The sequence below is a fragment of the Cephus cinctus genome, unplaced genomic scaffold (genome assembly GCF_000341935.2).
Source record: "Cephus cinctus unplaced genomic scaffold, Ccin1 Ccin1_scaffold0303, whole genome shotgun sequence".
NCBI classification, from domain to species: domain Eukaryota; kingdom Metazoa; phylum Arthropoda; class Insecta; order Hymenoptera; family Cephidae; genus Cephus; species Cephus cinctus.
In genome coordinates, this window is record NW_014333006.1 from 250,301 (window position 1) to 261,660 (window position 11,360).

The following is an 11,360-nucleotide window of genomic DNA, read 5'->3' on the forward strand; positions in this document are numbered from 1 at the left end:
CCCCTCTTGCACCACCACCCGCTCTCTTTTCCTCTTCCGTCTCCGTTCGTTCTCAAACCCGCCCCATCGTTCCGAACCACCCCTTTCTCTCGGAGACCTCCAGCCTCTTACGAGCCGGTACCTCCACGTCCCGAACTACTTAATATTTTTTTTTAAATGCTTCCCTCGTCCGCCTTTAGCGACGGAAACCAACCCGCCCCCTGTCTCCCCCTCGCCCCTCGGCTCTGCCCAGAGGGATGGTAAATCGAGTGCCGCACGGAATTCGCGAGTGAGAGCGAATCCTTCGACGGGCCTCGACGCTTTAATTAATTAAAAACGTCTCGGCGCCTTAACGACTTGCCTGTCCCCCGGGGGCGCCTACTGGAAATGTTGACTGGATGGGTGGGGAGCAACCCCCCACGTCATTCGCCTATCTCTTTAACCCCCCCTCGACTCCTTTCGAGATTGCGCTTAAGAAAACTGGTCGTGGCGCCAATCGACTCGATCCCCCCCCCTGCCCTTCAGGATCGATCTCTTCGGGTTGACTCACCCTCGACATCCGACCCCCCTATTGCCTTTTACTTGGCCAAACTTATCTATTCGACTTTCTTTCCTCTAACCTTCCGACTACGTCTAACAATAAGTATATATATGCTATACGTTAAAACAAATAGGCACATTAGTGTATGAGACAACAGTATGTAATCTACTTCTGCACGTCCCTTCAACCATAAAATATTTTTTATATCTCACCTACGACCTATCTACCCTGTGCACGTACAATACCCTTTGAGCACCGACTACCAAAGGCGTGCAATAATTATTTATGAAGTAATTGCCACGTTATTGCACCAACGTATGTGCTCGCACTTACATCTACACCATCACGTACTTCTGTGGCAATGCACTTGCATAAGGCCAACCGTCTCGACGCCCTCAGACGCTTCGGCTTTTAGCTACCGGATAAGAAGCATAGCAAGTGTAAGACATTGAACGACGTAACCTGTACGAGACGCTCTTTTACGAGGGAATAAACTTTTTAATAATTCGCCACGCGGTATAATTAGTTCGTAATTTAATGAGACGTTCGTGAATGCCCTCGACGGTTAACCATGCCGTAATTGCTTTTTTTTTGTATTTCGTAACAATAAGTGCCCTACCTGCACTTGGACTTTGGCGTTTCAAGTCTATTGCGATGCGATGGAAAAAATTCTACGTCTCCCATTCTCTTTTCTTCTTTATCTTTTTTAGGGAGTTTTTTGGTTTAAAAATTAATATGCAAATTTTTCAAATGTCCTTTAACGCTACGATCGAAATCCTTATCGGGATCGCTCATTAATGTAGATGGAACGACTATTCGGAAAAATTCGAAATGAAACCTTATCGTCAATTACAGTAATGCGCTATTCCGTTCGATGACTTACGATCTGTGCTGATAACTATCTTAGCTCGCGTAATAATTTATTACTTGAATCCCTCTCGTACTGAATCGATGAGAAGCAATGGGCCGACTCAAAAGAACAGCCGAGTCCCTTCCGGTCAGCCTCGCGATAAATCAAGCGAGCCGATCGCCGCGCAAGGACCAATTCTGCGTGGATCGTTAACTTTTTGTTCGACCGTAGGTAATGGCCTTAACGCTCCTCGACTCCAGGCAATACGTTATAGGCACTGGAATTATCTGGCAGAGAAACCGCTCGTATAAGAAGAAACGAGCCGTGGACACTCTTTCTCTTCTTCATTTGCTTCGTCCTCCTCTTCATCTTCTTGTACCCCTTATTGCTCTTTTTTTTAACATATCTTTGAACCTATCCTTCCCTTTTTAGATATGCCCTCGTTATCTTCGCATTCATCTTATTTTTCGTTCATTTTCTTCCTCCTCTCCGCTTAATCTTTTTTTTTGGTTCCCCTCACGCGTCTCCACAATCTCATACGATTCGCAGATTGCGATTCTGGTCTCGTGAATGGGACGTTGAGGCATTTCCATGGGAATAATGAGGTGAACATTATTGTAATAAGCGACCTCGTTCTATCTATGTCGGAATCTATATAAATTGCTTTATTATCTCGTATCACTCACTTAATTCGGTACCGGTGAATAATTAAGCGATTATTGATACTCGAGTCAGTTTTCTAATGAGTTCCTGACTAACGAATTACGTGAAACTGCACTTTAGTCATCGACACAATGTATCGGCAAACAAGAGATAGTACGTAAGTGTGATAAAAAATATTACTAATTCGTCGCTGCTTAATTTTCCATTTATTATGCGTTTACTTGCAGTCTAATTTTTGCATATGAGCCGCTACGTGTCGAAATTGCATGGAATATAGGTGAAACTATATTGCTAGTAGATAGGCGACTATCCACCCATCTCTAGCTACCTACCACCTACCGGGCGGGACGAGTAACTAGCGAGTGCAGGGGCGGAAAGGGCTGCTGGAAATGAGTGGGATATAGAGGGCGTGCTCGACGCGTTGTTCCATAAAATTGTAAAACCCCGGAGTCGCTACTCGCCGAGATAGCTGCAAACAGAGGCGAGTTAATTTAAAAATGCAAATTCCGCCACGGGGAATGGGTTCCGGAGAGAGGTTGCCGGTGGCTTGGTTAGGGAGGAGAGAGAACGAGAGAGTGCTCTCTTCAGGAGAGAGACGAATACAGAGTAAAAACGCGAGAGTGAAAGCGAGAAGGAAGAGAAGGAAGAGACGTATAGCGTTCACGGAGAAAACAGAAAGGGTGATATTTATAACGTGACGTTAAATCAGTCAGCGGCAACGGCCATTTTTTTTCCATCACTCTCGAACCCCCCTCAGCGGCTCGTTGTTACTTATTTTTGCAACTGGGACACGCGGTGCTAGATTCCCATTTTTGTCGGGTTGCTCTTTTACTCGTTTCTGGAAAAAACGAGTTTTCTGTGATTTTTAACCGTACATAACTTCTCTTACGCGCATTTTTATTTCGCATCCCTTGTATCGCGTTTATTCGACCCGACGCGGTATGAAGGAGATAAAGAGTCATGTAAGAACGAAATTTGAGAATTTCATATCGCATCGTTCCTGGTTTTGCTTTATTTTTTTTTCTCGTGGGAGAATTTTTTTCAACTTTTTTACAGGGGTGAGAACCACTGCATGCAATCTTATACCAGCTGGGGTTTGTTGGGTCTTGGGAGACGCGGCTAGGCTCGTAACCTCCTCGTGGGGGAGCCGGCTGAGTGGAACGGGGAATAGGGAAACAGACTGGTGGTAGGTTAAGGGGTGGCTCGGTGGCTCGGTGGCTTGGGATATATCCGTAAGGGTGTAGGAGGGTGAGAGAAGACGCCGCAGTGAAGGAGTCGCTCACTCACTTACCACCCTCATGGCCTATAACGGCCTCACTACCAACCCACTATCCCTCACCTTCGGTCTCAACCCCCATCTTCATCCCCTAGCTGCTTGGTTGCTTGCTTGCCAAGTTGCCTGCCTGCCAGCTTGCAGAGCCGAATCTTCTACACTACAGAGTCCATACCACCTTGTAGGTATATCCACCTACCTACCTACCCGCCTAGTACCTACCCTATATTGATCGTGGCACAACCCCTCTTTAGTTGTAGATAGGTAGGTAAATACACGAACGCGAAGGCAGTACTTACTACCTACCTACGTATCTACACCTCCACTATTACAAAAGCAGGGATTTTAGTAGTACCGACCCTTCCACCTGCAGCTGGTTAACCACCAGCCTACCAATCTCTACCACTTTTCCATCCCTTTCGAACCTTCAAATCACATTTCATTCCGTGTCAACCCCCTGCCAAAAACTTTGGGGTAACTCTATTCTCTGTCTCTCTCTCTCTCTCTCTATCTCTTCTATCCCTTTTTTTCTATCCCCTTTTCTCTCATTCCATTTAATATCCACTTTCCTCGAATATCCTTTGCCAGACTCCATCCACGTTGGCCTCTACGCTCGTGTCACCTACACCTCAATTCCAGCTGTGTAATCATCGAATCGCGACCACATGGAAATATTGGTACCGGTATTCGTGGGATTGATCTATCGTCTTTATCTACTCCGTTCATTCGTTTATCTGCTCTATGGTTTATCAATCGGTGCTATCTCTCTCTCTCTCTCTCTCTCTCTCTCTCTCTCTCTCTCTCTCTCTCTCTTTCGCTTTCTCTTTCTCTCTCTCTCTCTCTGTCGCACTCTCAATTCCACGCCACTCTCTTTAGCCAATCGATTCACGTAGATACAGATGGCTTTCCTTTTACGGGAGCCAAACGGTTTTTGCCCTCTGCGAACCATCAAGGACCGAGTGGATCCTGTTACCACTCGGAGTCCGAACTGGTAAAGAAGTCCTCCTATCATTATCTCGAAATGAACCCGCAGTAGCGTAGAACTAAGAACCACTCTACTCCTCAGTGTCGTAGGAACAAGAATATGAAACCATTGGGATACGTCTCGTGTAAATTCAACCCTCTTAATTTTTTCTCTTAATTATTTCCTTTCTGCTCCTCTCTGAGATTTTTTAAAAATTTCTTTATCCATTCTAATATTCAAAGACTATTCAGTTATTCTCTTCCATGGTGTCTCAACGGAGATAGAATTTTTGTTCTTCATTCTTCGCGAGATTTTAGCAGTGACCTCAGTGGCGCCATCTCTGCTAATTTCTCAGATACTCAAGGGGCATGGTACACGAAGAGTGGAAAAAAAATGGCGTGCTTTTCTCTCTTCCCGAGGGTTGTTGCTCCTGTGCCGCTGTGCATAAATCGGGCTTGATGTGAAAGCATCTCCGGGGTAATGGAGCGCAAGGGCTGGCGAGAAGCTGTCGTGGCCAGAGGTGCCGCGGTAGATCCGGGGTAATTGAGAAGAGGAGATTTACTCTGAAACCTCTCCGAGAGAGGGTGGCATCTAGATAGGGTGACTTCCTTAGGGATATCGTGGGGTAACTACTGAGAGAGTAGCGAACTGCTGTAGCTACTTGGTACTAGACTCTCCTTTAAGTACAATGGATCTGTCTGATCCCACTGTTTCCCAGAATTCCATCTCCATGCCATCAAGAGGCCAACGAGGCCGCAATCTTTCTCAAATAGTTTGGCATTTGCTATCCTTTTTAAGGCGTCAAAGAAATCTTTTAAGACTGCGTAAACGTACCGTATCTTGTTAGTTGCGTAGACTTGAATTTTAATTTGCATACGTGCTAATCGATAGATGTTAAGTAATTTTTTAAAGATAAATCAGGAAATGAACGAATTATCGAAGAAAATTTTTTGACTTTTGATAATGAATTTTGAGCGTATTAAGATCGAATGAAATAATAGGGGTGATTCGTTAATACTAAAATGACTATCGTCTTGTTGACGTTAGTCAACGTCCATATAATATATATACACATATCAGTATGATAAGCAAGGTGGAGGCGTATACGTACACATTGCAAAGTATGTAGAATAAAAATAGCTTTGATAATACCTCCATAATAAATTTACGACATAATAAAAGTTCGCTGTAGCATCCCCTAATTGAATTTAGTTATTTTAATGTAAGAATAATTTTACGTGTACGAAGTATTAAAATTAAACTTCGTCAAATTTACCATCTCATCCTATTCATCTCCATTGCGTAATACGATAGGCAAGTATCAGATGCGTTCTTTGTACCCTGAATACCGGCTGCTTTGTTCCCTTCTGAAAAAAAAGAGGGAAAATAAATTCGTATTTCCACCCCGGGAATGCATCAGCGACATTTTATTTAATCGCGACTATAGGCCCTGGGGATGAGGGGAAGCAGGATCCAGGTATAGATGAAAGGGATGGAAGTGACGGGGTTAGGGTGAAGTGTGCGTATAGTAGGAGGAGCTAGGGCGTGTAAATCTGCCAAGGGTTGTAAATCTTGAGGGGGAGTGTGCGAGAATCACCGTGAAACGGCTGAACTCGTAGAATATCATTTGACTGGTCCCATCACTAAAAGAAAGTATCTTCGATCGCTATTTCACCGCCATATTTAATTTCATCCACTAAAGAAAGTCCCATAAAATTAAGGACGTTACTGTATCTGCCGAGAGTTATATCTATTTTTTTTTTATATTTTACAGAGAAACTCGATATCTCCGGCGGAACGTGAGAAATACAGTAGGCCAAGGAGCACGCCGGACCCTCAGCATCACGAGCACCTGCACCTGAAGAAGATGAAGAAGGAGCAGGACAAGGACATAGGCCATGTAAGTATCCCTAATGATGTCCATGTCCAACTGGTTGAAGTGCCCCCTCACTAATATGCCTGGCGATGTTCTTGGTAGCAAAGCGACGGTGAAAAGAGCGATCAGGACCTGGTAGTAGACGACGCCAGTGAGGGCCCTACGAGTCCTGCAGCAAATGGGACCTCGTCGCCACGGGAGAACGGACTGGATAAATTGGGCCCAGCGTCGGTACCCATGAGTAACCAAGTGAAGAAGGAAGTCCCACCACCATCCCCTAGAAGCGGCACGAGTAGCAATGCCAGCACGCCTTCGGCGAAGAAGATGGAGGAACGTGAGAAACCGACGACGCCAATCTCGAAACCGGTAACACCGACGTCCGCCGGTGGCAGCAGTTCTGGTTCGGGTGGTTTAAAAGCTTCCAGCTCGAGCAAACCTTTGGTCTCGGCTTCGGCGGTTGGTCCTTACCCTCCGCATTACCCACCGCCTCATCATCCACCGGCTGGTCCCCACGTGGACATGCTAGGATATCCTCCTGGGGCACTGAACGGATATCCGGCAAGACCTCCTCTTCAGCAACTTTATGACCCTCATGGGGGTATGAGAGCGCCACTTGGTCCTCTTGGTGTTCCTGGTGGGAAGCCGTAAGTATCACTCCTATTGCGGAATGTTATTCTTTTATCGTAGCCTTTTCTCTGGTCGTAAAGTGATGGACGTGAAACAAGCTCTTAACGCTTCACTTTTTTTTTTTTTTATAGGGCGTACAGCTTTCATGTCTCTAGCGAAGGTCAAATGCAGCCCGTACCATTCCCCCCGGATGCCCTGATGGGTCACGGAATACCCAGGCATGCCAGGCAGATCAACACCCTCACCCACGGAGAAGTTGTCTGTGCGGTGACCATCTCGAATCCGACCAAGTATGTCTACACCGGTGGCAAAGGCTGCGTCAAGGTCTGGGACATTGGTCAGGGCGGCAGCGGTAGTGCCAAGCCTGTGTCTCAGCTGGACTGCCTCCAAAGGGATAATTACATCAGATCAGTGAAGCTGCTGCCTGACGGAAGGACGCTTATAGTTGGTGGCGAAGCGAGCAACCTGAGCATCTGGGACTTGGCGAGTCCGACGCCGCGAATCAAAGCGGAATTGACCTCCTCCGCGCCAGCGTGCTATGCCTTGGCCATTTCCCCGGACTCGAAGGTCTGCTTCAGCTGCTGCAGCGACGGAAACATCGCCGTGTGGGACCTGCAGAACCAGACGCTGGTGAGACAGTTCCAAGGACACACGGACGGCGCCTCCTGCATCGACATCTCTGCCGACGGCTCGAAACTCTGGACCGGCGGTCTGGACAACACGGTGCGTTCCTGGGACCTGCGGGAGGGTCGGCAGCTTCAGCAGCACGACTTCACCTCCCAGATATTCTCGCTGGGCTATTGTCCGACTGGCGAGTGGCTGGCAGTCGGTATGGAGAACTCGAACGTGGAGGTCCTCCACGCGACGAAGCCCGACAAGTACCAACTCCACCTCCACGAGTCCTGCGTCCTCTCGCTCCGCTTCGCAGCCTGCGGCAAGTGGTTCGTTTCCACGGGCAAGGACAACCTGCTGAACGCCTGGCGAACACCTTACGGAGCCTCGATATTCCAGGTGAGCACGCATTCATGCGATGAGGTAACCACGTATCGAGGATGATGTGTAACGTCGCACGCACGAATGATCCTCCCTTTGACTAAGCATTCGGTAGACTTAACGAGTGAAGCACCAAAAGTATCACCAATCAATAACGATGCACTTTATTTTACAGTCGAAGGAGTCCTCATCGGTGCTGAGCTGCGACATCTCGACCGACGACAAATATATTGTGACCGGATCGGGCGACAAGAAGGCTACGGTCTACGAAGTGATATTCTGAGCTCCCGACGATGTCTCTCGAGCGACTTGTTAATATATACTTAAAATGTACGCTTGTTAAGATATTTATGGAATTAATATATCTAGCAATTATCACGTATGTTTAATAATCAGGATGACAGTACACTCGTCTAGAGATGCACGATTGACATACGGTTAGCCAATTCGCAGAATGATTGTAGATAACGTCATCATCACTGCGATTTTATAACAAGTACCAGGATAAATTGGTCTAGCAAGTCATGTGGGATCCGCTTGGATCTGAAAATGTGCTCTGGCTGGCGTTGCGTCTACTGATTGGACAAAATAATCCAAAGAGGCATTTGTATTTCCCGGCAATTGTGTGTCACGTGACTTCACGGTGCTGCCCTCGCGCGTTACAGCGTGTAACTAATGAAACTCGAATTGCGAACTGACTGAAAGACGAAGAACAGAAATTTTATGATCTGACGCTATATAAATATTTGAGAACGTAAATAGCTGTTTAAGATTGTATAGAACTTACTACAGTTATAAGTAGGAATCGCTGAGAAATATGAACAAATTCGAGAACGTGATAACACGTTGCCTCATCGAGCGAACGCGAAGATAAGAATTTACAAATCATTCATCATGAGACAAAGAAATGAATAGAGACACGTGATAAAATAAATAAGGTTGCACAGTTTAAAATGGGTACTACCGTGTAATATAAAACATCTACGTGTGCTTAAAAAGAAGAATTAACAAAAGCGTAAACTCATTATTCTTTCTGACGAAATATTTCACTTCTTGTTTTATGGACTATCGAAGTGAACGGAACACAAACGAAAATGCAAAAAGGAATAAGTTAAGTTAAATGAAGAAGCAAATGTCGAAAATGAACATCTGATGAGGTATTTGAGTTTAAGGAAGTTTAAGATGCGTCTGAGAATAATGCAAGTAAAATCGAGAGCATGTGGATTCGTGTGCACGCGTAGTATGTACGATGAAGAAGTCATGTAGATGTGTTTACAAAATGACAAAGGATTGGCATGGATTGGCAAAACAATTCATAGTACGTGTCAAGTGTGCGTCTGCAGAAGCCTCTGAAAGTAGGCACATCCCGTTGCGAAGTTATACATAAAAACAGTATAATTGAATGTAGAGAATGAATTTGTTCTTGCGAGACTGCGTTATTTCTTACAAGATAATTATGTAAAAACCAAGCGGGTTTTGTGCGTTTGTGACGTACCATCTTGATCGACTATTACACGGATTATATTATCCATGGTAAACACTCTCACGAAGTGTATGACTTGTAACGTGTGAGAGTACAGTCTTTACATATTTTATTGTCACGGCCGCTGTGCATAAATGCACGTTATACGCTTACCTAGCGCGATGATACTCGCGGTATCCGTGCGATTATAGTTTTGACTGTGACTGTAAACTTGCACGTTCAATCATGAACGGATAGTTTGCGTTAATGGATATTTACTGCTAGGCTGTATTGGTCTACTGTGTTATTATCAGAAGATAACGACGATAAGAATGAAAATGAGAGTGAGAGATGGATGTGGAAATAATGATAGAGAATGAATGAGAGTGAGATTGAGTGTGGGTGTGAGAGTCAGAGTGAGAAAGAGAGTAGAAATAGAAGAGAAAAAAGCTGCGAATTTCACTGAGAGCCAAAAGTATTAAAATATAACAGCTTCGAGATATAGAGCCAAACATGAAATACAGATACGTACAGGAATATTATATTTTGTTACAGGAAGACACGAAATGATTTCGCTGTGGTTGTGACAAATAATCGTATGTGAAAAAAAAAGAATTGTATATTGTATTATTATATGAAATCAGTATGCGCAACATGCTCTGAGGACTTGGGAATATTTTGTCTGGTATCGCAATGGATTGATTTTCTAATAAGTCTGAGGTACAGCTCAAGCTGTGTTCAGAATCATTATGATATTGTTAAAATTAGAAATGTTTTATGCAAAAATTGTCATGAATTTGGTACGACCACAGCTTTGATCAGCAATAGACCAATAGAAACAACGATACCTCAAGAAGACTCAATAGTTAATTATCGTTAATGAATTGATTGTACAAAGCTTGTATTCTTTTACAAATAACGCAGGAAATTCTTTTGCTCTCGGTATCCACGTAATTGTCCATCCCATATCCTTCATCATGTCATTATACTATCAAATTCAATGAGATAATATAGACAAGGAAATTTCTTTCCTAGAAGATTTTATTATCCATTTCTTCAAGTGTGTTCCTTGTTGTTTTGCATACAGTTACATGAAAACTGAAAACAGTTACATGAAAACTGACAATTTAACATTTTTATACACAAATCTTGACACACAAATCACATAAGAAATATTCATTCCATTATCATCTTTTGTGTTAATTTTCTCATTGTCATCTCAATTCTTGTCTTTTTCTTTACCATTATTTTTTTTAAGGAAAAAATATTAGAAACTGGACTGTATGTTTTATTCTTCTCTTCTTTCTTTGTAATATGTCTATGGTGTCATCAGTCAATGTGGAGATGAAAATAGATACTTTCATTGTTTCAAAGAAGAAATGATCGATAATACCTATTTTATCCATGGACTTCCTATTGCTAATCATGCAGCGTTACAATGCATCTCATAGGCTGTTTACAAGAATTGAGTAAATATTTGTTTGCGTAACTATTGAAATTTATAGTTCAAGTAACAGTTCTAATTGATTAATGTCAAGATCATTCCAGGTATTCTTTATTAAGTTTCACGAATTATTGTTAAAAAACGCTGTGTGATCTCCAAAAGAGGCTGGGAACTTTCGACTGCATATCTGCCTGAAGCAGTACCTTTCCAATATCACATGGTAATATATAATATCTGTTGTGTTCTTGAATTATTGGACAATTATAATTGTATATCAACACTGTACATACATATAAATGCACATTTGAGATGCACAGAGACAAATGGGAGGAAGAAAATGATCCAAGTACTATGAGCGAATTTGTGCGAGTCCTTATCTCGTGGTAGAACAGTCGACTTCCCTTGCAGTGATACCACAATAATCCATTCAATATGGGATATACATAAACTTCATGTTCTATAATTGCCAAGCAACTTGACCAAACTTTACAGGGACACTCAGAGACACTGGTCTCAAAATCATTTGACAATTGTGGACAACTACAATTGTTTAATTTAATCATTCTGCCACTAGATGATGCCATTTTCCGAAAATAACTGTCACTGTCAAGTCCTTAATACCTGTGTGCATCCGGAAAGAACACAATTATACTTGCAGTATTGACAGTAAATTTTGAAACATAAGGCT

The 11,360-nt window shown here is 43.5% G+C and overlaps 1 protein-coding gene across 4 annotated transcripts in view; it reads left to right on the top strand.

Moving 5' to 3' along the window:
- Window positions 1-10,265, top strand: part of LOC107266185 (protein groucho) — a 56,517-nt gene extending 46,252 nt beyond the window's left edge. For all 4 annotated transcript variants that reach the window (XM_015736422.2, XM_015736423.2, XM_025083450.1 and 1 more), the window contains 4 exons: window positions 6,045-6,170; window positions 6,249-6,790; window positions 6,905-7,784; window positions 7,942-10,265. In XM_015736422.2, the coding sequence (XP_015591908.1) occupies window positions 6,045-6,170; window positions 6,249-6,790; window positions 6,905-7,784; window positions 7,942-8,049 (1,656 nt within the window). In that variant the 3' untranslated portion in view covers window positions 8,050-10,265. The remainder of the gene's footprint in view (window positions 1-6,044; window positions 6,171-6,248; window positions 6,791-6,904; window positions 7,785-7,941) is intronic.
- Window positions 10,266-11,360: the final 1,095 nt, after the last annotated feature.